At 41.4% G+C, this 25121-nt stretch overlaps 1 protein-coding gene across 4 annotated transcripts in view; it reads right to left on the reverse strand.

Moving 5' to 3' along the window:
• rps6ka1 (ribosomal protein S6 kinase a, polypeptide 1) overlaps positions 1-25121 on the reverse strand; it is a 48080-nt gene that overhangs the window by 6264 nt on the left and 16695 nt on the right. Inside the window, exons 1-8 of one of the 4 annotated variants that reach the window (XM_056393004.1) lie at positions 7556-7686; positions 6270-6323; positions 2893-3009; positions 2663-2744; positions 1973-2053; positions 1731-1810; positions 1459-1565; positions 425-462 (exon numbers count right to left, since the gene is read on the reverse strand). In XM_056393004.1, coding sequence (XP_056248979.1) covers positions 425-462; positions 1459-1565; positions 1731-1810; positions 1973-2053; positions 2663-2744; positions 2893-3009; positions 6270-6323; positions 7556-7597 — 601 coding nt within the window. In that variant the 5' untranslated portion in view covers positions 7598-7686. Of the gene's footprint in view, positions 1-424; positions 463-1458; positions 1566-1730; positions 1811-1972; positions 2054-2662; positions 2745-2892; positions 3010-4720; positions 5323-6269; positions 6324-7555; positions 7687-25121 lie in introns of those variants that run through there. The other 3 variants (XM_056393002.1, XM_056393001.1, XM_056393003.1) reach the window with 3 other exon arrangements.

Here is a 25121-nt window from a genome sequence, read left to right on the forward strand (position 1 = left end):
AGATTTTCAATTACCAACATGATGAAGTGAATAAAAGATCCCAGACATTAATCTACAAAGCAAAGGCAGCTTTAAGATAAATCTCATATTTCATCTTACAACACTTTATCTTTGTCTGTGTTTGTCCCTCGGAGGCTTCATCAGTATTACTTGTTATATTGCCTCCCTAAAGCCTCCTAAGGTCACCTTTGCTTCGATGGCGACAGGACCCGGAGTAAATAAATGGCCATGATTATGGACAACGATAAGATAAAGTGTAATAATTAACCTGGGGTACACATACAGGCCCATATGCAGATATCGTGAGTCAGCGAGATAAAGCTGTCACCACATGGTGAGTAATGACGGTCGAGAAGGTTGCTGAGAAGAAAGTGTGTGTGCCTGGTAGAGAGACTGGGTATAAAAGTAGGAGCAGGAGCCTCACCTGTGAGTTTGATATGGCCTTCCTCATCCAGGAGAATGCTGAAAGAAATCATTGTCAAATGTAAGAAAAATGAACGTCTAAGAAGGTTTGAACATTTCATCACACACTGCAGACACTCGTACCAATTTAGACTCAACTTCCCTTTATCTGTGGCTTTGCTCTGCTGTAGTCTGGCTTATCGCAAAATATAATAACCACATTTACAACTTAATGGGACTCTTGCTGACTTTTTGGATCACCAGCAGCACTGTGGAGTAATGACTGAAAAATCTGAATGGTGTTGTGCGCACATGCACGCCACAAGCACATGGGAACAGCAGAGCTTGGCGAATGAACATCAACAGCCGGCGGCACTAATGTACTGTAAAAAAGGAGCAATTAAAATGGAGAAAAGAAGACGGCAAGTGGATGTAAAACGATGCATGGTTCAATACTTAAAAAGGATTTGCAAATGTTCAGTGAGGTAGGTTTGCATTCATAATGTTTGTTAGTGCTTAAAAGACACACACACACACACACGCACACACACACACACACGCACACACGCACACACACACACACACACACACACATCACATTGTGGTGAGGAATGATAAAAATTCCACCAGGTGCCTTTAAAGTATCTATCACAGAGTAAATAGGTTTGGATATAATACTAAGCATTGAATAAATGGTTCACTGTTTGTCCAGGTTCTTGGCTGTTGCATCATTCATTAGATTACTCCAAATAAAAGCCTCTTCAGAGAGCACTGCAGCAGGAATAAAAGCTTTTCCATAAAGATTACAAGAACACACACGGCTGACGTATTATTCCAGTTGGGGATTGATTCTCCTGAGATTTGATTTTGCAAATGTAAAAAACTGTATCATCTCTGAGGAATTCTCTCTGATGCTCAGTGCCGTTTTAACATATTTACTGGGTTAATTGAAAGGTCAGCGGTGCTGTCGTATGTCACGTGACTCCGGCAGATCCAGATATCCATTGTTCATCAAATTGGTTTGTGTAAGATTCCTTTTCTGTCGCTGTCTCTTACTTTTCAGGTTTAAGGTCTCTGTAAATTATGCCCAGGCTGTGGAGGTGGTCCAGTCCTAATGCCAGCTCTGCCAGATAAAACTTCACATCCTCCTCTGTGAACATCACCTGGGAGACGCACACACACACACAGCATGACAGTGAAAAAGAATAACACCATTAGAGCCAGAGAAAAATTGGATAAATATTTAATACCAAGTAAGATATATACTGTAAGTGGACTGAAGGAAATAAAGCCTGGTCAGCAAAACATCAGGATCTAATCACTCTCACCTCTTTAGAGAGTCTGGTGAAGAGATCTCCTCCTCTGAGGAAGTCCAGGATCAAGTACAATTTCCCTTCAGTTTGGAAAGCTACAAACACACACAACTTTCATTCAAATTGGATTCAACTGTAAGTCAGAAAACATGACTGAAGAAAATCCTCTCCAACAAAACACTGATAGAATCAGCAGATCCAATAAATGTTTTCTAGCTTTGAGAAGTAAAGAGAAATAAAGCTTCAGGCTGACTCACCATAGTGCAGTTTGACAACAAATGGGTGGTTGACATCTGCCAGGATGTCTCTCTCCATCTTGGTCCTCACACGGTCTCTCACTAAAGGGTGAGTAAGAATACAGAGTTTAGTGTGTGTGTGTATAAACCTTTAACTTGAACTGTAACCCACTGTCGTCTATAGTCAAGTAGACAGCGATTCATTGTCGTATACATGTTGATGAGCCTTCAGCAGGAGAGTGATTTTGTTGACCTCGCTCTGTTGTAAGTGAACGTGAGTAAAGTGAATCCAGTTGTATATTCCTACACCACAGCTCACTAAACGCTCATGTCAGAATTTAAAGATGCAAATAAAATCTGCACATTTGAGACTAACCACATGGACTTGGGGGGACTATGTGAACAAACGCATTGATGTTTTTTGAGAAGAATGGCAACATCATCCAGGTGCAAAGATGAAAAAAAACCACATCAAGCGGTGGTGGTCTCACTATACCAACATGTTACTGTGTGTAGTTGAGTTACAGGAAAAGCATACAGTCTTTTACGTGAAACTGTGAGGGTCCTTCCACCTGAAGATGAGCGAAGTAAAAGAAAAAGCTTTTTGAAAATCACCCTTTATGAAAATTCAAACCTTTCAGTTATGGGAACCTTTTGCGAGGACTGTGCCACTGTGAGGACACCATTCAGTCACCTCACATGCGACTGTACCTTTAAGTGTGGCCTTCTTGAGGACCTTCATGGCGTAGAGTTGGTTGGCATCTGGAGGGGTCACCTTTCGCACCAGGAACACCTGCAATATGTACGAAAAAAAACAAAAAAACACACACCACGAAACCCTGTTATATCAGATGAAGGTTTGAGAGTGTGAATGTGCAAAGGAGGGAGAAGAACGAGCAGAGGGAGCAGCAGAAAGAGAAGCTGTGAGTTATGTGCGTTACCTTGCCAAAGGATCCCTGTCCCAAAACTTTGAGCAGCTCAAACTGAGAGGCATCAGCCTTCTCTGAGCCCTCTTTGACCACATGGGTAATGTTGATCTCCTTGATGTCTCCATCTTCCTGAAGTGTACAAAACAGAGGGGAAAAGAATATAAAGACAGTCAGTGAACACTGAACAAATGGGTAAAACGATAAGGACACCATGTGATTGTAAAGACTGTGCGAAGGACAGAAGATATCAGAGAGCACAGTTGTGACATAGCAGTGTCATCTGCTGTGAATAGCGGTACATCAAAATAAAACGCTCAGAAAGAGGAAGCACAGCAAAGAGAGACGTGTGTGTGTGTAAGAATGAGCGATTACACCCAGTGGGTACAGTGTGTGTGTGTGTGTGTGTGTGTGTGTGTGTGTGTGTGTGTGTGTGTGTGTGTGTGTGTGTGTGTGTGTGTGTGTGTGTGTGTGTGTGTGCATGTGTGTGTTTATTTTTAAAGAGGTTTCTGGAAGTGATGATGACTGCAACATAAAATAAAAGTAAATGACTGTGACACTTGCGAACTTGTAAAAATGCGATGCAGAACACCTCCAACGGTTCATTTTATTTGTTGTTTTTGGACTTTTGGACATAAACGTTGTTTAACCTCAAGCTGGCCTCTTTGTTCTGAGACTTTTGGGTGGAGCACTGTTGGCACTGGTGAGAACTCCACCACATGAACCTGGTGTCAACCTAACCCGAAACTCATCAACACCCTACAGAGACGTATCAAAGCATCAACATCAATAACAACAACAACAACAAGTAGTCGCTTTTCTAGAGACCAAGACTCACTTCTTTGTGCTTATAATCTCCCGAGTTTCACACCACAGAGCTACACCGAGGCACAGTACTATGGTTACACTGTAGGTTGCATTTTTAATTTAACTTTGCGGTTGGTGGGAAACCGTTTTTTTTTCAGCTTTTCAACCAGGAAGTTCACAGCTCCTTCCAGAGTTTCATGTAAAAAATTTGGGCCTGGAAAGTAGGACATCTTTCAATTTAGCCAATTATCATGTGCACCTAATTATAGACAGTACATTTTAATCTATGGGCTTGATGCTCAGTGCAACTGACACAGTAGAGTTGAAATTATCATATCAAAATAGATTTTTTAAAATTAATTAATTAATTTATTTTTTTTACAAACTTCACCGTAAACAGTCGTATACGGCGTTTATCAAATAAAAACACCATAAATATGAAGCTGTGTTCTTCTTTTTTTTTTTTTTTTAAATTTAAGATCAAACTATTATTTGATTAATCAGTTAGTGGGTTAATTTGTTCATTAATTAAAAACTTATTTTTGTGATTCATCATTTGAGTTATTCATCAAGCAGAAAATGCCACATTCACCTTCAACTTTCTGCTGTGAAAAGTCAGGAAGGGTATTTTGCACTATTTTCTGACACTGTAAATATGAACCAATGGATGAGATGAAGAAATAAATGATCAGATTAATGAAAATAATCAGTAGATACAGCCCTTAAAAATGATTCTGTAAGACTGAGAGACTTATGAAAACAATGGCAACATGATAAAAGTTTCGACAATGCACCATAAACCACTACAGCCTGGGAGTTTATTTGACAACAGGAAACCAGACTAGAACATGCAGACTTTCAGCTGCACCCTTGTTTTTTAAAAACAACCACCAATAACAGCATGTAGCACAGCAACGTCTTTGCAGTGATAATACAATTCCACTTCCCAGCTTAAAAAGATCAAAACACCACTAACAGCTCCGTGGAGACTACCCAAATTTGATCAAGATGCCAACATGAGGAGGTGTCACTTTACCGTCCAGGGGTTCCTTGGTGCAGGTAAAGTGTCGCTGCTGTTGTCTGTCGCAGCTGGTGTTCTGCAGCTGTGACAAAGAGCAGGGCTGCCGGGCGACGCTTTGTTCTTTTTGGACAAGTAGAGGGTCAGAAAGTTCAACAGGCTGAACTTTCTCCTGTCCTTCTCCATCTCAGCATCTCTCAGACTGTTTTATCATCCTACCCATGTCCATAACAAGACAAACACCGTTCTACCTCACAAAAATCACCTTAAACCTCACCTCATCTTGCCACGAGCACCCTTTAGACTCATCTGTGCACCCATGTTAGGATTAGTTCTGTGAACCGCAGGTTAATATAGAAAAAATAAATCTCTCAGCCTCTGCCCTTTATCTATTCTCTCTGCAGGGGCCTCCTGCTGTATTTTTTATTAACTCTTCATCTTCATTTTCTCTTCCATTATCGCTGTTGTCCTCCCTCTGTCTTCCCCTCTCTCTCTCTCTCTCTCTCTCTCTCTGTTGGTCTGATTAGCCTGGTGTGTCCTCAGTGACTGACTGCATCTGAAGTGAACTGGAACCAAAGCATGCAGGAAGGAAGAGCCTGCTCTTATTCTCACAGTCCTGCACCCAGCCAGCCCCACACACACACATTTGCGGCAGAGAGAGCAAGAGAGTGAGAGCGAAAGCAAGAGCAGGAGAGAGAGAGAGAGAGAGAGAGAGAGAGAAAGAGAGAGAGAGAGAGAGAGAGAGAGAGAGAGAGAGAGAGAGAGAGAGAGAGAGAGAGAGAGAGAGAGAGAGAGAGAGAGAGAGAGAGAGAAAGAGAGAGAGAGAGGGGTTGGGGGAGAATGAAACAACAACAACAAAAAGAGTGGTGGAAATTGATTTTTTCTCTGCTCCCATGATTGAAAATAACGCAGCTACCACAACTACCTTGACTCCAAAACCCAACTCTGTGCAACTTCTTTTTACCCACAATTCAACAGAGTGAGAAGCTGGAGGAAGGGGGGAGGAAGGGGGGAGGCTGAGGTGACGATTCAGACATCTCACTGCCTGCGGATGACAGAGATTTTCCTGCCTCTGGCCAGGCATGTCCTTCTCTTCCCTCTCATAACAGTCTATTCCTGCCCATCCTGTCTCTTAAAAAAAGCCCTCACCACTCCTAAAGTGCCCTCTTACTCTTTTCCTTCCCTCCATCTCTCACTTTATTGCTCTCTACAAATACGTAAGACAGAACAGGCCATTGCACATCCATTTAAAACCAGAGCATGAGTCAACTTCTCTCTTGACCAAACTGTGGCATAATCGAGCTTTCAGCAGACGTAGCTTTCACCAACATTTCGTTGCACTGCATTGCACTTGAGCGAAGTTGTTTTTAGCCTTTTTTTTTTTTTTTTTAAATTGCTGAATTAAATTTCCAGAGACGAAAATGAAAAAAAAGTGCATTAGAGTGAAGTGGATAAAATGCAGACATGTTACCGTAAGCAGCAGTAAAGCTGGGGTGTGTTTGCTTAGCGAGGGAGGAGCTGCAGACTGACCCGACATAAAGTAGCTGCACAAGTGGTCAGAGCTTACCTGGCCTCTAATATTGGCAAAGTCCCTCTCTATCCAGGTAATATGAGACTGGTGCTAGGAGGGGAGCATGGTTGTGTTAACATAGGTTACAGAGAACATATGTATTTACATTAAGAAAAATAAAAAAAGGTATCCTCCCCTACAGAAGTAGTGGACATAAATACACAATTATCCTCACAGGTACACCACGCACACACACACACACACACACACACACACACACACACACACACACACACACACACACACACACACACACACACACACACACACACACACACACACACACACACACACACACACACACACACACACACACACACACACACACAGAGAGAGAGGGAGGAGGAGGGTAGAAAGGGGCATGATCGTGATCACATTAGTGACAGGAAACCTCTTTTCCCTCCTAGTTCTCACTTCCTCTTTTCTAGAACCGATCTCACTTCCTTCCTGCTCGATATCTCCAATACAGCAGCAGCGGGGAGCTGAGTTTACTTGCATGATTGCTGCTTAGCAAATTTTGAATTTCATATCTGACTGATCACACATGAAGGTGCTGGCAATTTCTAGAATTTGGAGCATCCAGAAATAAGCTGTGGTGTCATTTGAAGATACTGCACAGAGTCACTAGACTCCGTCAAACTGAAATGAGTCTACATATTGTTTCAACGTGTTAAGGCGGTTTTGGCTGAACAGTTTCAATTTTATCGTGCGTGTATGACTATTTAGTGCAACAATGCATGGGGTGAACACTAGGGGATGAAATTACTGAGCACACAGAAACACAATGTGTGTCCCGCGATTAGCAAAAAATCAGTTGCACTTGTAGAATGAAAGGACAGAAGTTTGAGTTTCAACCTACCAGCAAAAACTAACTGTTTATGATTTAGGGTCAGAGGAGGTGGACAATAAACATGTCCTCCTGCGTTTGCTCTCACTTCACAGCTGAGAAGATGGCAGCTCAGCTCCACATCCACCCTCACAGATGAAACCCCTTCCTCTCCTCCCAAAATATCACACCACACACACACACACACACATACATACAGCTGCCTAAAGCTTCGGGCAAGTCTCCAGTCCCAATCATATCCATCACCCCAGTACACCACGACACTCACATATATATATATATATACATACACACACACACACACACACACACACACACACACACACACACACACACACACACACAGAGACACACACACACACAGAGACACACAGAGACACACACACACACAGATGCTAACTTTCCATCAAACACACATGAAAAAGTGGCCACTTGCCTGTCGCATGTGGGTTTTGGTGCGGAATAAGAACCTCCACATGTCTGTGTCCAGATATTTCCATGTCAATGATGCTGTTTGGTGTCAGAGAGAATGTCACCCTCGCTGTCTTACAAATACACAGCCGCTTTGTCTGAATTAGCTAATACTCAGTATGCAATACCACAATGACACAGACAAAATCTGCATGCTTACACACACACACACACACACACACACACACACACACACACACACACACACACACACACACACACACACACACACACACACACACACACACACACACACACACACACACACACACACACACACACACACACACACAAAAATGGGAAGTGAAGTTATAAAAAATGGACACGAGCAGCAAACTTGTCGGGAATAGAGTCGAAGGAAATGGTTCGAGAACGGCAGGAAGTGGCTCTTAAGAAGTGTTTTCACATTGGTAAAAAAGAGGCAGAGACAGGGAGTGGTAGAGGGAGAGGGGAAGAGAGGGGAAAAGAGACTGTTACCGGAGCACAGAACAGTTCTCGACAAGTCTACAAACTCTGATGAGAGGTCAAACAAAGCAGAGATTCACTTTGCATATTGAAGCTCTGTATGTGATGACACAAGTTTCTGTTTGCAGCCACAGGAGCTCCCAGAGACGCGGAGGAGAATTAGTTTCACACTGATGCACCCAATGAAGAGAAAATGAAAATCCTGTATGAAGTCTGCAATTTGCACTAGAATCTCATCTGGCAAAACTCCATCCAAACCTTGAACCGCTCCTGTACAATAAACCTTTCATGACAAGGTTCCTGAAAGTGCTTTCTTTTTATCAGATCAAAGCAGCTAAAACAAACCAACCAAATGCATCTGCAGTATGAAGAGGTTTTACTTGATTCAGCACTTTCACATTTACTAACTTGTGCCTTTCTGACATCTAGAAAGCCGATGCACCCTCTGTCAAACAGACATGGTGTAATGCTCCTCGGCAAACACTAGGGGCCAGTGCAAGTCTACAGCCGCGCCGGTAGGGAAGTGCTCCAGGAAAAGAGTGCAATGACATGGAGCTTTAGCCAAGTAAGGGCATGTTCACATTGTTAGCTCATGCCTCCTCCAGATCTCAGTGTTGGCTCCGACATCAATTACACTGAGGGAGACATAAAGCGAGACAGAGAGGGAGCATGTGGGAGGGGGCCGAGGCTGGTCTACTGCTCAAAAAGTGATCAATCACGGCAATAAAGGTCACGCGGGTTTAAGACCTGCAACAGCCATGCCAAGTGTCTCAAAGCAATACACTAAAGCTGTAACCTGCTCAATATGATGATTAGGTTTAGAGAATACAATCATAAAAAAAAGACTGGGTGTGAAGCAAAGAGAGAGAAAGCACAATCAAAATGTTGCATAAACACCAAGAGAAGAAGTTCACTCAGACTGTGAGCGATCTGAAAAAGACAAGACAATTACAGTATTTGTCTCTGCGTTTCCCTCTCCGGCCTCTACTCTTTCCTGGAAAGAAGGAGGCGGCAGCACCTGCATGATCTCAAATGCATGACAGCTCTGACTGTTGGAACAGCGAGGAGGAGGAGAGAAAGAGAGAAAGTCCAGCGCGGGAGACAGCGTAAATGACCGGTGTACATGGAGGGAGACAGAGTAGTCTAAACATACATCCAACCAACCGTAGTTCGGTCTCATTACTGTGAAAACAAATATCCTACACTAGACTTTGTCTGTGTGAGTACACACACACACACACACACACACACACACACACACACACACACAGAGGGGTAAAATACACTGCATAGGTACTCTGCAGCTGTGCTCCAACTGTGACTAAGATTTTGTGATTATGTAATTAGAGCTGAAGAGAAAAGGTAACTCTTGAAAATATAGTAGGCAGTAAGTCAAAAATACACCACTATGAGAATATGCATCATATTTTTAGGCAGCACTTTCTAACATAAACACCCTTTATAAAGCACTTCTAAGTTTAAGCTACTAGCTTTAATGATTAATAAATCATTTGTCATCATCCCATCTCTCTGTTATGGATCATTAATAAGTTTACCCTCCTCCGGTTTTGTGTTCTCAGCTCTTCTTAGGAAAGAACCCAGACCAAAATGTATTGATATTAACATTTATATCTGCAGACTTGATGGATTGCATAAAAAAAAAAAACAAATGCAAATTAAACCACCTGTTTAAGCCCTATCCAGTGATGGCCTCCGTATCCTGGTCACCCAGGTCAGCGCACCTTTGGCACAGAGTTGCATCAGCGTGCTTGGACCTGTTTACAAGTCTAGTTAACATTCATAACTGTTGACTTATGGATGGGTGGACTTTTGAAAAAGGAAAAAAACCAAGGTGACCGGTGCAAACGCTATTCTTGTCTGTAGCTCATAACTGATCTAAAAAGCATTAGTAAATGATTTATCAAGCATTAATAAAGCCATTAGTTAATCCACCTTTAAAACGGCGCCTTATTAGAAAGTTTACCTGCTGAACTGAGCAACGTATGTCTACAGCTCTATGTTTGATTACACATATGCACTGATGGAGGAAATTCTAGTTTAGGGTTACCAAATGAGGTTTGTGTTTGTGTGTGTGTCTTTAAGCATGAAGGTCCCGACATGTCTGCAGGCAGCCACCCAAATCTGTCAGGTGAGAGACAGGAATGTCTCTCTCTGTCTTTATCAGCCTGAAACTCTGTCCTCTCTCCCCCTTCATCAACTCTGACGTCATGGACCCAAGAGTGCCGCTGTATTTTGGAGGGCAGAGCTGACTCATTCATTCAGCTAGTTTCTTTCCCATTTGTTATCCCTTTTTTTTTTTTTTCCTTTGTGTGATTAACAGGCTGGAGCTGTGACACACCCTCTTTTCACTTTGCCCAACAGCCTCTCCATCTGTGCACCTTCATTTTGTCCTTTACCCTGTACTATCCGCTCTCTCACTCTCTCTTTATGCCCTCTAGCAACACCTGCTGTGACAGCCATGACTGACAGGCGGGTTAAAAAAAAAAAAAAAAGAGGGTAGAGCTGCAGATGGACATTCACCTGGTCCAAATGTCTATCCTCAGACATCCCATCATGGTGCTTTAATACTAACTTAGCCCGGGGCAGGGAGGCGGAGAACAGATTTAAAGAACATCATGAAAGAAAAGATAAATGGAGAAAAAGATAAAAAAAAGTTTAAGTTCAAACTGGGAGAATATCCCAAAGGCTTACAAAGAACAAAGGCCTAGCAGCACTGCACATACTGAAAGTCTTAATCCTTCACTACTTAGTGTGATTATCTCCGTCTTTGTCAGTGTGGCTGCTGTTATCCCACAGAGAGACGGAAGACAAGAGCGTTTAGGAGAAAAATGTAGCGAAAAGAAGAACTTTTAGGAACAAATACAAACATTAAATAATGCTGACAACAATGCTTGCTTCTAAAATGAATGACATGTAACAATATATATATATATTTTTTATATATATATATATATATATATATATATATATATATATAAAAAATCAACCAGTGCTCATCAGCACATTTCATTATAACACACACAAAAAAGGTGCAGCGATTAAAAGAAACAATAACAAAGTCACTTTTCAGTGGTTACATGTTTTAACCCTTGGCCCCTCGGTGGAGGGCACCACTGAGGTTAATACCCATCCTATAGAATCTGCCATCTGTCCCATCTGGTCATCCAGTTACTAGCATGGCATCGACACAACAAAACATACATTTATAAAAAAATTAAAAAAACTAGATTTATTTTCAATCACTAACCAGTTACTGTAGATTTCTGACAGACATAAAATACAACTACTACTACACTGACCCAGCTTCACAATACACTGCACCAGATGGCATCATTGAGTGACAACAGCAAATGTCTCCTGAACAAGTCATGACTGGCACAGGTGCTAGCTTTATATCAAATGCCATGGACAAGAGAATTGGACGCTACAGGAAATGTACCAGAGGTAGACCAGGATTAGCACAGATGCTACAGGAAATCCTGCGTTGGCATCTGTAATATTAATAGCAGCAGCAAGGATAGCAGTAAGATGATAGGCAGTTTAGCGCGGGGCCAGTTGACATGAAGCCATAATGGTCTTGTGTAATATCTAGAGTGGCAGTGACAATCAATAAATACAAAGAAATTAAAAAAAAAAATAAATAAAGGACAAAAGTGGCAGGAAGGAGTAAGAGAGAACAAAAGCGAGGGATAGAGAGATAAGTGGGAGGGATAGATGAGACAGCGGGAGAGAAGAACGAGTGGATTCTGGTGATATATACACAGTGAGGTCATCGGAGTTAAAGCTAAGCTGAATGACTGCAGAGGAAATGTGCGGCACTCCACAGCACCATGCAACGAATACAGAGAAGCCATACAGAGGGGGGAAGTAAGTGTTCAACATGTCAACTTTTTTTCCCCCTTATTAAACACAGTTACAATGCAGCATTTCACATGAATATTAAAAATCTGCAAATAAAGTTATGTGTAAAACACGGAACGATGACACAGGGGAAAAAATAACACTTGGTTTTAACACTTCAGCCCTTTAACAAAGTCTCTCCTTTCCGTTACGTTTTGGATCGCTTTGCCTCTGCAAATCATGAGTTGTTTCTTGTGTGACAGCATGTTAACTAATGACTTGTAAACTTGCTTTCAGTTTTCAAACCCATCAATACACACTCACCCAGCTGGTTCTCACATGCACAAGTAGGAGGTAGAACCACTTTGTGAAATAAGCTGGTGTCTTGCCTTGGTGTAGAGATTTTTCTTAGTGCGTTCAATACTTTTATTCCTTAATCATAACTTTATTTATACATTGTACTGTAATGATTTCTTTGTTTGTGAGAATTTCTGTTGTTAAGAACCAATGTCTGGTCAAAATTTCGTAACAAACACACACTAGCTTCCCCCGAAATTTCTGTCACTCATCTCCAATTTCTATGTCATCACACAACCATTCCCACTCTCATAGTTCAGACTCTTCACACCAGTCAGAGCAGTCCAAAATAACAACTTCATATTTCAGTCAATACTTCCTGCTTCCTCCTTCTCGTGGCTCTACTCTTTCCTTAAATATCAGCCTACCCACTCACCAAAAACTCTCAAAACAAACATGGTCATACATCAAAAACACTGGTGTATGCATCCTTCCTGAACTTGCCTTGAACACTATTGATAATTGCGTGCCTTAATCCACAGCATGCCTGACTATCAGTCTAGTTCATACCTTAAATCTATTGCCAGCAAACTAATGGCAAGACAATTTATGGCAAATGTTTAACCAGCCTGGGCAGCCACACCCTCATTCTTCTCCAGTGAGGTGAGATAAGAGCCAACTAACCGTCTGCGTGAAGTTGCACTCCTCTATAATGAATGCCATTTTGGGCCGAAGTGCTGCTGTGCATACTGTGCTTGGAAAAATGATTCATTTCCATGTGGAGCCCCCAAGGTGTAAAGAAAAAGTTATGTCTCCCCTTACTTTATTTAAAAAGCCCATGATAGCTAAAAAGGCAGAATCGTAATTTTAATCAACAAACTGGGTTTGACGCTACAATCCAAATTTAACATCTGAGCAGGAAAAATATGAAACTGATTTTCTCACTGAATTCACAGCAGATGTTTTGATGTGTATTTTATTGATGCTGTATTGAATGCATCTTTTGGCAGAACTAGTTTGATATGTGCTGATTAGGTGAACATTTTAGTAAGCAGTTTCCCATTTACACATCCAGCAGACCCAGAGTAACACTACCATTCATCTGGAGTTGTGTTTCTGTTCGTCAAACGGAAGTCCAATATTCACTCTCTTCTTAGCTCTGTTTTAGTCTACACCAACTCCTGAGGGAAATATCTGGCTCTTTGGCTCCTGAATGCTTCACCAGCTGGTTGCTAACTGTGTGTGTCTGCTGTTTGGTGCTGGGCAGGTAGTATACAGTTGGTTCTTAAAAGCTTGTCGGTTACAAACAGCTGTGTCTGCTGCGTCTACACATGGAGCTGATGATTGAACCAAAACAGTGAGACATAGTCGTTTGACCTATTATTAATATAAAAACACAGCTTTCTACAGCTTTAAAATATATAATAAAATGCAGAAAGACCGAAGAAGCAAAAGGTCTGAATGAAGACAACTTGTCTACTTGCCAAATCAGCTGGAAATCTGGCAGATGGGGCAGGCACAGCCAACATTTACCAGCATTTGGTTGGTAGCCGGTGGAGATTTGGAGCCCTGCCTCTGGCCATGTCAGACAGCGTTAAACCAGTATGAATGAAATTCCTTCTGAAGCCCATTTTTTGTACTAAAGTTCTGCATCCTTAAAACACAGCCAAGATGAGTAAGCGTGCTGGCACTGACACAAAAAGTGAATTCATTGTTAGAAACTGAAAATCAGGAGTCAGTTGTGCAATGAGATCCTGACAAATCAAACAGATAAAGTCTGGGAGGTAACTGCTACGTGGCTTCAATCCAGGGGTGATAAACAGAATACAGTACAATAGAATAGAGAGACTATGAAATAGGGATGTCACAAGAACTTTAACTTTATTTTAACATTATATTACCAAGTTACAACATGTCATCAAAATGTTCATGTCCTGAAATGTTACCGTTATTGTTTGTGAATTGCAACAGCTAAGCAAAGCTCCGCAAATGCTATCTTGTTTAGGCTAACATAACGACAGCACATAAGGTGCTCATAACGTCACTAGGGCAACCGTCATCACCGTTCAGTCTGTTAAAACATGGGTCTGTCATCATGGAAGTCAATTTAAACTGCTACTTGCACAGTCTATAAGGAAGTGCATGCTCACACATACATGTGCACGTATTAGCGCAGTGTGTTCAGTAGCCTCTGTTGTTTTCTGTTTTTTTTGCTGTGGTATTGAATTTAGCATCAAGAATCATGGAATTTCATTGGTAATGGTACATACTACCAAATTTCTGGTATCGTGACATCCCTACTATGGAATATGTTGGTGTTAATGGTTAGCATTTACTCTACATAGGGCTTGGTGGTATATATATATATATCTCAACTTTTTAAGGTATATCGATATGTTTTCAAATGAGATACAGGAGGAGACAATACCATTTATATCCATGTAGTTTGATGCTGTGTTACATAACCTGTTTTTTTCCGTAAAGCCGTGCCTGTGCTGAAACTTTCCTCTCTCACACTCTCCACGCAAACCCTGCCCCCACTCTCCCTTTTCGTCTCCACGCAAACTCGGCCCCACCCGTTCAAAGATATCCTGCAACATGCGATGCTCTACACTGCCTGGTTTGTTAGATTTAAAAGATCTATATTTCTCAGCTGTGTATTTTGTTATCAGGAGAGGAAAACCTGTAACTGACCTCTTTTTTTTCTTTTTAATCAGTCCTAAATTGTTGAATTTTCATTTCCATGTTTTGCAGCAGTATATTCTCAAACAGGTAAGGAAACCCTGTCTTTGCATTTCATTCGTGGCTTTGACTTATAATTGAACATTTAGCCCGCTTCGTAGGACATACAGAGATATACTATATATCGTGTATCGCCATTCAGCCTAAAGATACAGAGAAATGATTTTCGGTCCATAGCGCCCAGCCCTACTGCCATGGCAACCAAGGTCAAAGGTTACCTGCTCCTGGTTGCAACTGCTGAGAAAGAGAAACAGATTAGAGAGAGTGTAAAACAGAAGAAAATACAGAAAGAGCCCGACCACACAAATGCAAGACTAACTTGAAAAGATGAATATTTAAATATAAATACAAAGAAGAATGCAGCAGAGGTTTTATTAAATCAAGAGAAGGAAATAAAAAGGTCAGCGCTGAAAGAATAAACACCATCAGCATCCGACCATGTTAATGAGAACTATAAAGGATGAGGGGAACTGGTCGGAACATTTTCCTTAATCGACCCTGAGAGGGAGAAGTGTGAAACTATGGCAACTGTGATTTCTGTCTCCATCTCCCAGCATCCTCTTTGTAAAACAAGAGGTGGTACAAGAGGCAAGCCTACACACACACACACACACACACACACATACACACACACACACACACACATACATATACACAAGCAACACGTTTTAGATGATGCTTCCAGGTAACATTTGCCAGCCTCCATCTTCACAAAAATGAGCATGTTTGTGCCTTCACACTCTACTCCTCCTCTCATAGTCCTCCTCTCTGCACCATCCATACAGGAAGAGAATGACTTTCTCTGCATTTATTCTGTAAGGTAATATATTATGATGGCCTTTAAAAGGCTGGCAGTGTAGCTCGTGACTCGAGACCTTTCACAATACACAGACCTATCTATAGGACAATGCACACACACACTGGATGATTAATGGGACTGACTCTCTGTCATAGTAGCCCTAACTACTGAGCTGATGTGTGTGTGTATATGTGTGTAAGAGTGTATGTTTGTCTGTATGTGCATTTTAAGCCCCAAACTGATATATGAATGAAAATCCATGAGTAGACCACTGAGGACTTATGAGAAGTGTGTGTTTGTGTGCGTCTGCTCTTGTGTGTGTGTGTGTGTGTGTGTGTGTGTGTGTGTGTGTGTGTGTGTGTGTGTGTGTGTGTGTGTGTGTGTTATCAGAAACCTTTTCCCTCCTGGCGGCACAAGTCACAATCAGGGCTTAGTGACGCCAAGGACACAGTAACCATGACAACTAGGCCCAGAGCAGCCATGAATGGATGGAGGAGGGGATGAAGTGAATAGATGGATGGATGAGTTTGAGGAGCGTTCAAGTCCAGTAGGTTTTTAGTGTGTTCCGGGACAGTGAAACCCTCTGATATTTGGCCTTGACATGGCTTGTGCCAACTGTGCCAGCTCTGTGTCATTCATATTATCAGCATCGGCCTGACCAGATGAACTCATAAACCATAGTTTGGGCATTGTTTCTATGGGTAATAATACTTTACACACAAGTTAATGTCTGATATCTGGTACCATGGCAACAATAGCTTGAAAAAAAAAAAAAGAAAAAAGTCCAATGGGGGAAGAAACATTAGCAAACAGATGAGAAAACCCCAGGTTAGCCAGAGTGATTGAAAGAGATTTCATTGTAGTGATGTCGCCATAAATCAAGATCTTTTGACGCTGCCATGCACAATGTTGTCATAGCCGACAGAAATTATGTCTAAAACTACAAAAATGCAACCTCAATAAACCTGACTCTTCCTGCAATGATCGCTTGCGGCAAAATTAATCCTCTGAGATGATATGAAAAACTCTTGACGGAGAGATAAAGATTAGTTTAACAGCATCGCATGAAAACAGAGAGCAGTTCGAAAAAACTATATGGCTGAAAGGCAAGAAGATGGAGCAAGAGGGAGTAATAGAGGTTACGTTGTGTACAATAGAATCCAAAGATTTAGAGCCTCCTTCTAGCACAGAGGCAGGCTGGGTAATTGGGCTGTAAACCATCTCCCAGCCTGTGTCTCTAGCGTGTTTGTGTGTGTCTCTGTGTGTGTGTGTGTGTCTGTGCCCACCAGCACCCCAAGCCACCTAAACCGCTGCTGCCATTAACATCAGTTTCTGCTGATGATAAACTCAGATAAGAGGATATTCGCTTGACAGACACTTCAATCAGATGCTACCAAACCCCCCAGCGTGCGCGCGCGCGCGCGCACACACACACACACACACACACACACACACACACACACAATATGCAAACTGCACAGGAACATCACGAACAATCACCCATTTACTTTCTCCAAGCACTACCCCACATGCATACGCACATTAAAACACACACACCACACACCCCTCCTGGGCTTGCAGACACAGTCGTAACAAGGTCTGCTGGCAACTGCAAAGAATAAAGTACCATTTTAATTTGTGTTAAAAAACCTTCTGGAGAGGGTCAATTAGCTTGCTGAACAAACGCAACTACTGTGGCTCACACTTGATAAGATGTGAACAATGGTACACATGGTTTTTTTATTGTAGTCAGAAGGTGTGTGTGTGTGTGTGTGTGTGTGTGTGTGTGTGTGTGTTGTGTGTGTGTGTGTGTGTGTGTCTCTCTCTCAGAGCAAAGTCTGTCCCGCTTGCATAATAAAGCTGATTTTCCATTGTACTCTCTTGTTAACTGACTAACTCGCCATGTAGGAACAGGAACACTGAGAGTTGTTTATACATAACAGATGAACCAAACATGGCCGTGGCTATTCACCGAAAGCTATTGATTTGCTGAGCGCCATTCAATCAGGCAATACAAACGTCTTACTTCTTTTTATGACCTTGCTGAGAAGCTAGCATTCAGGATTTGACAAAAGGTGTTCAGCTGGAGTTGATTTGATGCCGTCCTCGCCTTTGAGTGACTAACTTGACAGAGAGGAAGAGAAGTTTGGCTCAGAAACTTTGTGAGAGCAAAAATCGAGCATGATAAAACAAGGCAGGGCAGTCAAGGACACCTGCTTAACTAATCGTCGAATAGCCGGGCTTTATCTGGACTATAAGACATAATGATGAATTAGTCTTTAAGGAGGAGTGCTGAGGAGTAGTGATAGGCGATAGCGGGCGGTGAGGAAGAGAAAAGGAGGATGTTGTACCAGAACGTACGGAGTAGAATGATGAGGGGTAGTGAGAAGGGAGAAAGAGGGCATCGTCAAGCCTCAGCACTTTTTCTCATTTAGGAGGCCTGCGTGTGTGTCGATGTGCGTATGTGTGTGCGTCACCAGGGTTCCCTCCCTGTCCTGATCTACGCTGGAACACCAGGGTCCACTAAATACGACACTTTGACAGAATCCAGAGGCCGATTCCACTTGTTGTTATGGCCATGGTTTTTATTATCTGATCAAACAACAATTAAAAAGCAGTAACTGGCAGCTCTGGTTGTTCCTCGTCAGCCTTCTCACGAAAATAATCAGATGAGCTAGACCTCACTGCTTTTGAAACTAACACGTTCAGTCCCCTTATCATGTGTGATGTAAGGAGACGGAGAGGCAGAGAGGCTGAAAGTAACGCCAAAGTATAATGAGAGCACGGGAAAGAAAAAAAGACAGAGGGGACATATTCAGGTCAAGTGTCGACACCCAGAATGTTAACCTCGTAATGTCAAGACTTCCCGATCACATCTTAAACCTGGCATTGAAATGATTAGGGCTTTTACCACCATATTCAGTAGTGGATGATATGTCATAACCTACAAAGCTAAAAAAATAAAAAGATAATATTAGGGAAACTATAAGAAAAAAAAGATTGTATTGAATTGATTTTGGGCAGATATTGCGCTATGGTCATTTTTGTATTTCATTTTCACTGGAAAAAAAAACATAAAAATGATGATGTGATTTTTGTTGGGGGCTTGTACCGGACAAGAATGTTCCTTTATGTCTGAAGAATATGATTTGTAGGCCGGGGGAGGGGGCATCTGTGTAGCAACACAATGCTTCAATTATAATGGTATGTTGTAACATTTACCACCATCAGCTCCTGCAATTTGGATATTGCAACTAACGATCACTTTATCATGATTTATTCATAATTAATCTGTTGATTTTTTTCTTGATTCATCAATTAAATAATTTTTCTACATATATCATGACAAAGAAAAACGGCAAATTCTTACATTTGAGAATGAATGACTCAAGCAATGAATCCCTATACAAAGTGTGTGCTATTGTGAGGCACCAATCATGTGTTGTAGGCTGCTTGTGTCATTAAAGGACAGATAAAAATAATCTGAAAAATGATAACAGATGCAAAGCCTTGTATTTTTAGTACATACCACACAGTTGACTACATGTTAGCAATACTCATGCACAGTGAAAGCCACTGCCTGTTTTTAAAGTTATTTTTACACTCTACCAACATACATGCAAGTATGAAGAAACATATTTTTAATGCTTAAGTGCTTGAACTGTTTATGAACACGCACATTCGACACTGGCAACACACGAGCTTACGACTGAGAAAAGGTTTAAACATCAAGGTTTTCTATATTAAAAGGATCCTCACCAATTTTCAGTAAACAGGCAAACAACTCTAATTTGATAACTGAGTGGACAATCATGTAGCCACTTAATCATATTTCTGACTACATTATTGCCAATCACTTAGGAAAGCTTTCCCACAGTGTAATGTCTTCCGCTGCAGCACAGATGCTGCGAAGAAGGCTGTAATTAACTTCTGAAGAGGCAATACACTCCAGATAAACAGCGACTCTCTGCACAACACAGCCCTCTGCAGTGGCAACAGTGAAAGTCTCAGGTGCATCTCGGTCGCTTGGACTTTTATGGGTGAGCCTTCATCAGATGCGTTGTGTCAACCATGTGGGCAGTGCCGAGGACACAGCGCATCTCTGCTCACTGTTCTAATGTACAACAAGGCACGCCAGCACTGGCATTTACACTGCTACAGAAGTTACCACTTGTTGCTGCAGCTTAGGAAAAGAATCTTACTCTAACAATTAAAGCTCTTAGTACAAATAGTCAAATAATTGGAAGCATCAAAATGCATTGCACTTACTAATCCTTGCATTTTCAATCCACAGTCCTCTTATTTAAGCCATCTTTTCTCATAACGGTCACTTGTTTTGAAAGAGTGGCCACTTCAAATATTGGCACTGCCTCTCGAAGCCTGTGAGCTGCTTTTATTAACACCCCATAATTTACTATCAGACGTCGAGATCAGTTTTCAGGATGTGGCTCACTTGTGCGGTGTAGGCCCTTGTAGAACTCTCAAAGTTTGTCAGAACAGGACTTCTTGTGATATCAGCCATCTTTAAGGACGCTTCATGAGCTGAACTGTTTCCTGAACACAAGTCAATATTAGAGCGGCTTCTAAAGCTTGTGATTATAACTGATTGTATGTATATCATTTACATTCTGACAGATGCAGTTTATTTGCTCTCCTCTCAAGCAGAAACTGATATCCGAGTGTGATTATGACTTTGCCATCACAGTCATTTCCCTATTCGTTGGGTTCACTACATCTATTCACTTCCTGTTAGACTTGTGACAAAATGAGCAATGAAACTAACTGATATAATCACTCTGATGGAACTATACATTTATATATTTTTTTTACCTGGGCCTTAGCTTGCTACATTTCCTTTCATGTGACTGTGTAGTTTCATACCTCAGTGTCCTAATCCAACAGGGCGACTAAAAACTCAAAACGTCAAACACCAAGGCTCCTAAAACATGGTGTTGTCATCTCTCATGTTGCCATGTCGACTGGAACTGTGAGCTAGTTAGTGGATTGAAAAGTTTGTACTCTGATGACACATCTGAGTCATTTTACACAGTAGTAACCATTTACTGGGAATTTATAATTAGGAGTAGAATGAGTGGAAATTGTTTTTGCAGGATCCAGTATTTATTACAGGATGTCATCAAGTGCAGAGAATTGATTTAATTGAAGTGAATTAATTGCATTGAGAACTAATGGTGACAAAATTCAAAATTCTTGTGTATCCACCTGTTACAATTCACTTATTTACTTTATATACATATCAGATGTGCTATTAATAGGCCATTATATTGATATATTTGTTCTAAGGGCTTCGCCATAGTGTTTATGGGCTTGGCTGTTTGTCTTTCCATCGGTCCTTTTCAGTTGAATTGATGAGTATGCCTCTCGACAGCAGCATGAATTTGCAGGTTAAAATAACTAAAAACAACTAAATTTAAAGTTTTCCATGTTTAGTAGAACTGCTCCCATCCTTCCTGTAGAACACTGTCACCATGTATATTATAAACTCCTTCACAGCCTTTTTACAATAGCAGCACGAACTGCATGAACATTCCTTTCTTATCTGAATAGGAACAACAACACCATTTACAAACTTGTCCATTTATTTAAATGATGTCCGGTGAAAGCAGAGAGGGCAGACTGTATAATTACAACAAGTGAAGATAAGTGAGCAGCGAATGGTAGAGTTTCTTTGGTACATACACAGACTAAAATACAGAGGTGTACTGTATGAGTGGAACCATAATACTCATATGTAGACAAAGTCAAAGGGTCAGATATAAACAACGCATGTTTAAACCAAGGAAACATACACTACTGAAATTTGAATTAAAGCTTCCGTGTATAGAATTACAACATTTCTCCCCCTGGTGGTGGTATCAAAAACAAACTGTGGAAGACAAGTGCATGTCACTGCAAATTCATGGGCTGAAACATGTAAAGTTCACCATTTTCATTTAATTCAACACATAAAAACTCAAATCAATTATTTAAATTAATAAATTAAATTTATTTTATTTTTTTTTTTAAACACATACTTGCCTTCAAAAATGTAGGCTATATTATCTCCCAGATATTCAATCCTTTCTCTGTACCACGGCCTGAGAGGGATGTTACGCAATCTTTTCCCTACTGTGTTTTATGTTAGGGTATATTAGGTCTCAATATGTACACAGTACAAAACCAACAACTGCAACCAGTATTTAGGCTATTAAGACTTATGATATATAGCTGTGCAAAATCACTGAGAGTAATAAAATACTGGCTGCTCAGAGCCGTTAGAGAACCTTGCCAACGCAATATGACAGTGAGCATAAGTCTTCAGGGACCGTGCTGATATTCTGGCATGAAACAGGAGCAGAAAAGAACACAGTATGCAAAGCCTGTGAGGTTTCCAATCTCAATGCAATCTCCGTCCTAAAATCTGTTAAAAAGCACTATCATAATTTGTTTTGTGAGGCAAAGGTTACCGTCTAGGAATCTCACCCCCTTCCAGAGATATTAAAAAAAAAAAAATGACTTCCTTCCTTCTGTGACTACCCTAAGGATGTTTTCTCATGTACACTTCTAATTTTTTAAATCCAACCTGACACAACCCCAGACCTCATGTGGCTTCGCGTGACACTGGAGTCTATCAAGCAATGGGGCTTTCCAGCACCTGTCGTGACAACAAGACCGACTCCCAAGGCTTTGGGAAATGACCAGCAAAGAGGCAAATGGTGGAGAGAGGGAGGGGGAGAGAGAGAGAGAGAGAAGCTCCATCAGTGTCTTTTCACAGTCCCAATATCATTTTGAGGTTCTTAATTTGCTCAGTTATTCTGACTGGGCTAATTGTAGGATAATTGGTTTCCATTATTTCCATCGGTAGATGATGGGCCATCATTGTGGCCCATGATGCCCACTGGCATTTATGTGCAAATCAGGTTAAATTGGGAAGTGCTGGCACCCATTTATGATTAATTGCTGGCGTGGGCACAGGGCTTATACACATTTAGCGTTACAATGGAAGTGGAACACAGCAGGAACACCATCTGAGCTGTGTTTTATTATCCTGATAAAATACTGCGTGGGCAAATTTACAACTGGATGCATACACACTATTATCTTTGCATCTGCTCAGTGTGTACCCTTCAAAAGTAATATCCTTTTACACTCTGTATAGCTCCATATTTACAAGATTCTTCTCTTTACATTACGCTGCATTTATATGGGTTTTTTTTTTTTAGACATTCAGGCTCCAAGAGGAGACTTTAATCTCTAAATCTTATTTTATGGAACCATAATCCTCTCACAGTTCATCAGCTATTTGCTTAGTCTCAATGTATTATTTTGATTATAAAAACACAAACTGCTTTAAGTATTCTTTAAACCTTTGAGGGCAACATGTGGCATTTGGAAAGCTGGCAGGCTTGTTTCAAATTAAAAGAGACGAGACAAAATGTCCATTCAGAAATGTATGAACAAATAAAAAAAAGAAAAAATCTGTCTGTCCAAAGGAGCTGCTCGAGTCAGATTTTTGTGCTGCCACCCTGCCAATACTGGCTCCTGGCATGCTAGCCTAGCCTTTGGCTGTATCTTTTATGAACAGCCCTCTGCTCATTACTGTGTTAGCTAACTAGCAGCTAATCACACACCCAGGAAATGAAAGGAGGTGCTGAGGTATGAAGGGTAATAATGTGCGTTACCAAGGGAGGAAAAAGAGACAAAGATGAAGCACGGGGTCATGGGAAGACTTCAAAGAGCAATGAGCTCTGTCAACCCGAAGGCCTGCACATAGTACCGCATAATAATACTGCAACAGTCGTTTCAGCGGATTCCTAACTGAGTCATGTACAAAAGAGAATATACAAGTACACTACAATGCATCGAGGAGCGGAGTAGTCTAACAAAAACAAACAAAAAGAATCAAACATCCTTGCTTCAGAGGCAGACCGGCAAACAGTGGACCCTGTCTATGTCTGGACTATATCTGGGTCCTATCCGTCTGCGTGCGTGTCTCTGCTGTGTGTCTCTGCTGTGTGTGTGTGTGTGTGTGTGTGTGTGTGTGTGTGTGTGTGTGTGTGTGTGTGTGTGTGTGTGTGTGTGTGTCTGTGTTTGTAGGCTGCCTCCAAGGTGTCCTGTCACAAAGTAGGAACGAAGACAATGCTCTCAAACTACTGAATAATATAATGACAGAGCTGTCAGGAAAACAATGCTATAAAAACACACACCCTCAAGCTCACACCCTGCCTGATGGCTGTTCTTATTGGTTGTCATGGTGTGTTTACGTGTGTGTGTGTGTGTGTGTTTGCTCGAGCCACATCTGTGATGGGCACAACCAATGTCACCTCTGAGGCTGTGCCACAGTGCTGCCATCAGCAATTCCCCCTATTAAAATATAAAAGTTGACACTTTTTTATTTCCCTTAGTGGTGCATCCTGTTCAATCAAAGTCAGATTTTATTTGGGAAATGCACAAAACACAAACACACACACACACACACACACACACAGATTTACAGAAATAAACAGCTTCAATATTTCAGGGTTTATTTGGCAAGAGGATGAATAAACTGAGGACATTGTATATTTAATTCCATGCATTTTCCTTTTTTTTTTTTATAAAGTTCAACCGAGTTCAGGGCTGAAAACATCCCACGCGCACCCAGAGACACATGTAGACACTGCCACAGACAGACACACACCAACAGCATGTGCACAGACTAGACAATAATACATTAAGTGCATGTTAGGCTACATCCTGAGGCCCAACGTGACATAATCAGTCACAGACAGCTCTGTTCCCTTTACCTCCAGCCCCATTCCGCTGTTGATAACCCCTCCCTCTCACCCTGCAGAGGAATGTGAAGTGTTTAGCTCTGCGGAGCTCCAAGGCGTGTCCAAACCTTGTTAATACAGGCCTCGGCTCACTGGGGATAACAGCCAAGCAGATGCCGGCATAATGCATTACTCCTCTGGCAAGATTTCACACTCTGTTGCAAGATGGTGATCAGGTTTTTCTAAGAAATGTTTGACACTTTCCCAGCTCTGAAAAACGTTTGATGATCCTGTGCAGAGCAGCAAAACACAACAAGACACAGGAGATAGCTGAAAGTACACCTCCACAGCGGGCCTCTGTCTTTATAGTCATTCCTCCCATAAAGTTTAATTGTATTCATTTAACCTTTATTAAGCTATGGAAAGCCCACGAGCATGCAAGTCTTTTACCAGCAATATCCTGTTGCACAGTCTTTCTAGTTACACACATTCACACCTTGTACACAACCCATCACCTACTGGGACGACTGAAGCGACTGGAGTTTCGAGTGGTTTGCACGTGGACGGTTCAAGGTTGCGGAGAAGGAGGAAGTAAAAATGGCAAAGAATAAGAT

Source organism: Seriola aureovittata, chromosome 13 (assembly GCF_021018895.1).
Source record: "Seriola aureovittata isolate HTS-2021-v1 ecotype China chromosome 13, ASM2101889v1, whole genome shotgun sequence".
NCBI lineage: Eukaryota > Metazoa > Chordata > Actinopteri > Carangiformes > Carangidae > Seriola > Seriola aureovittata.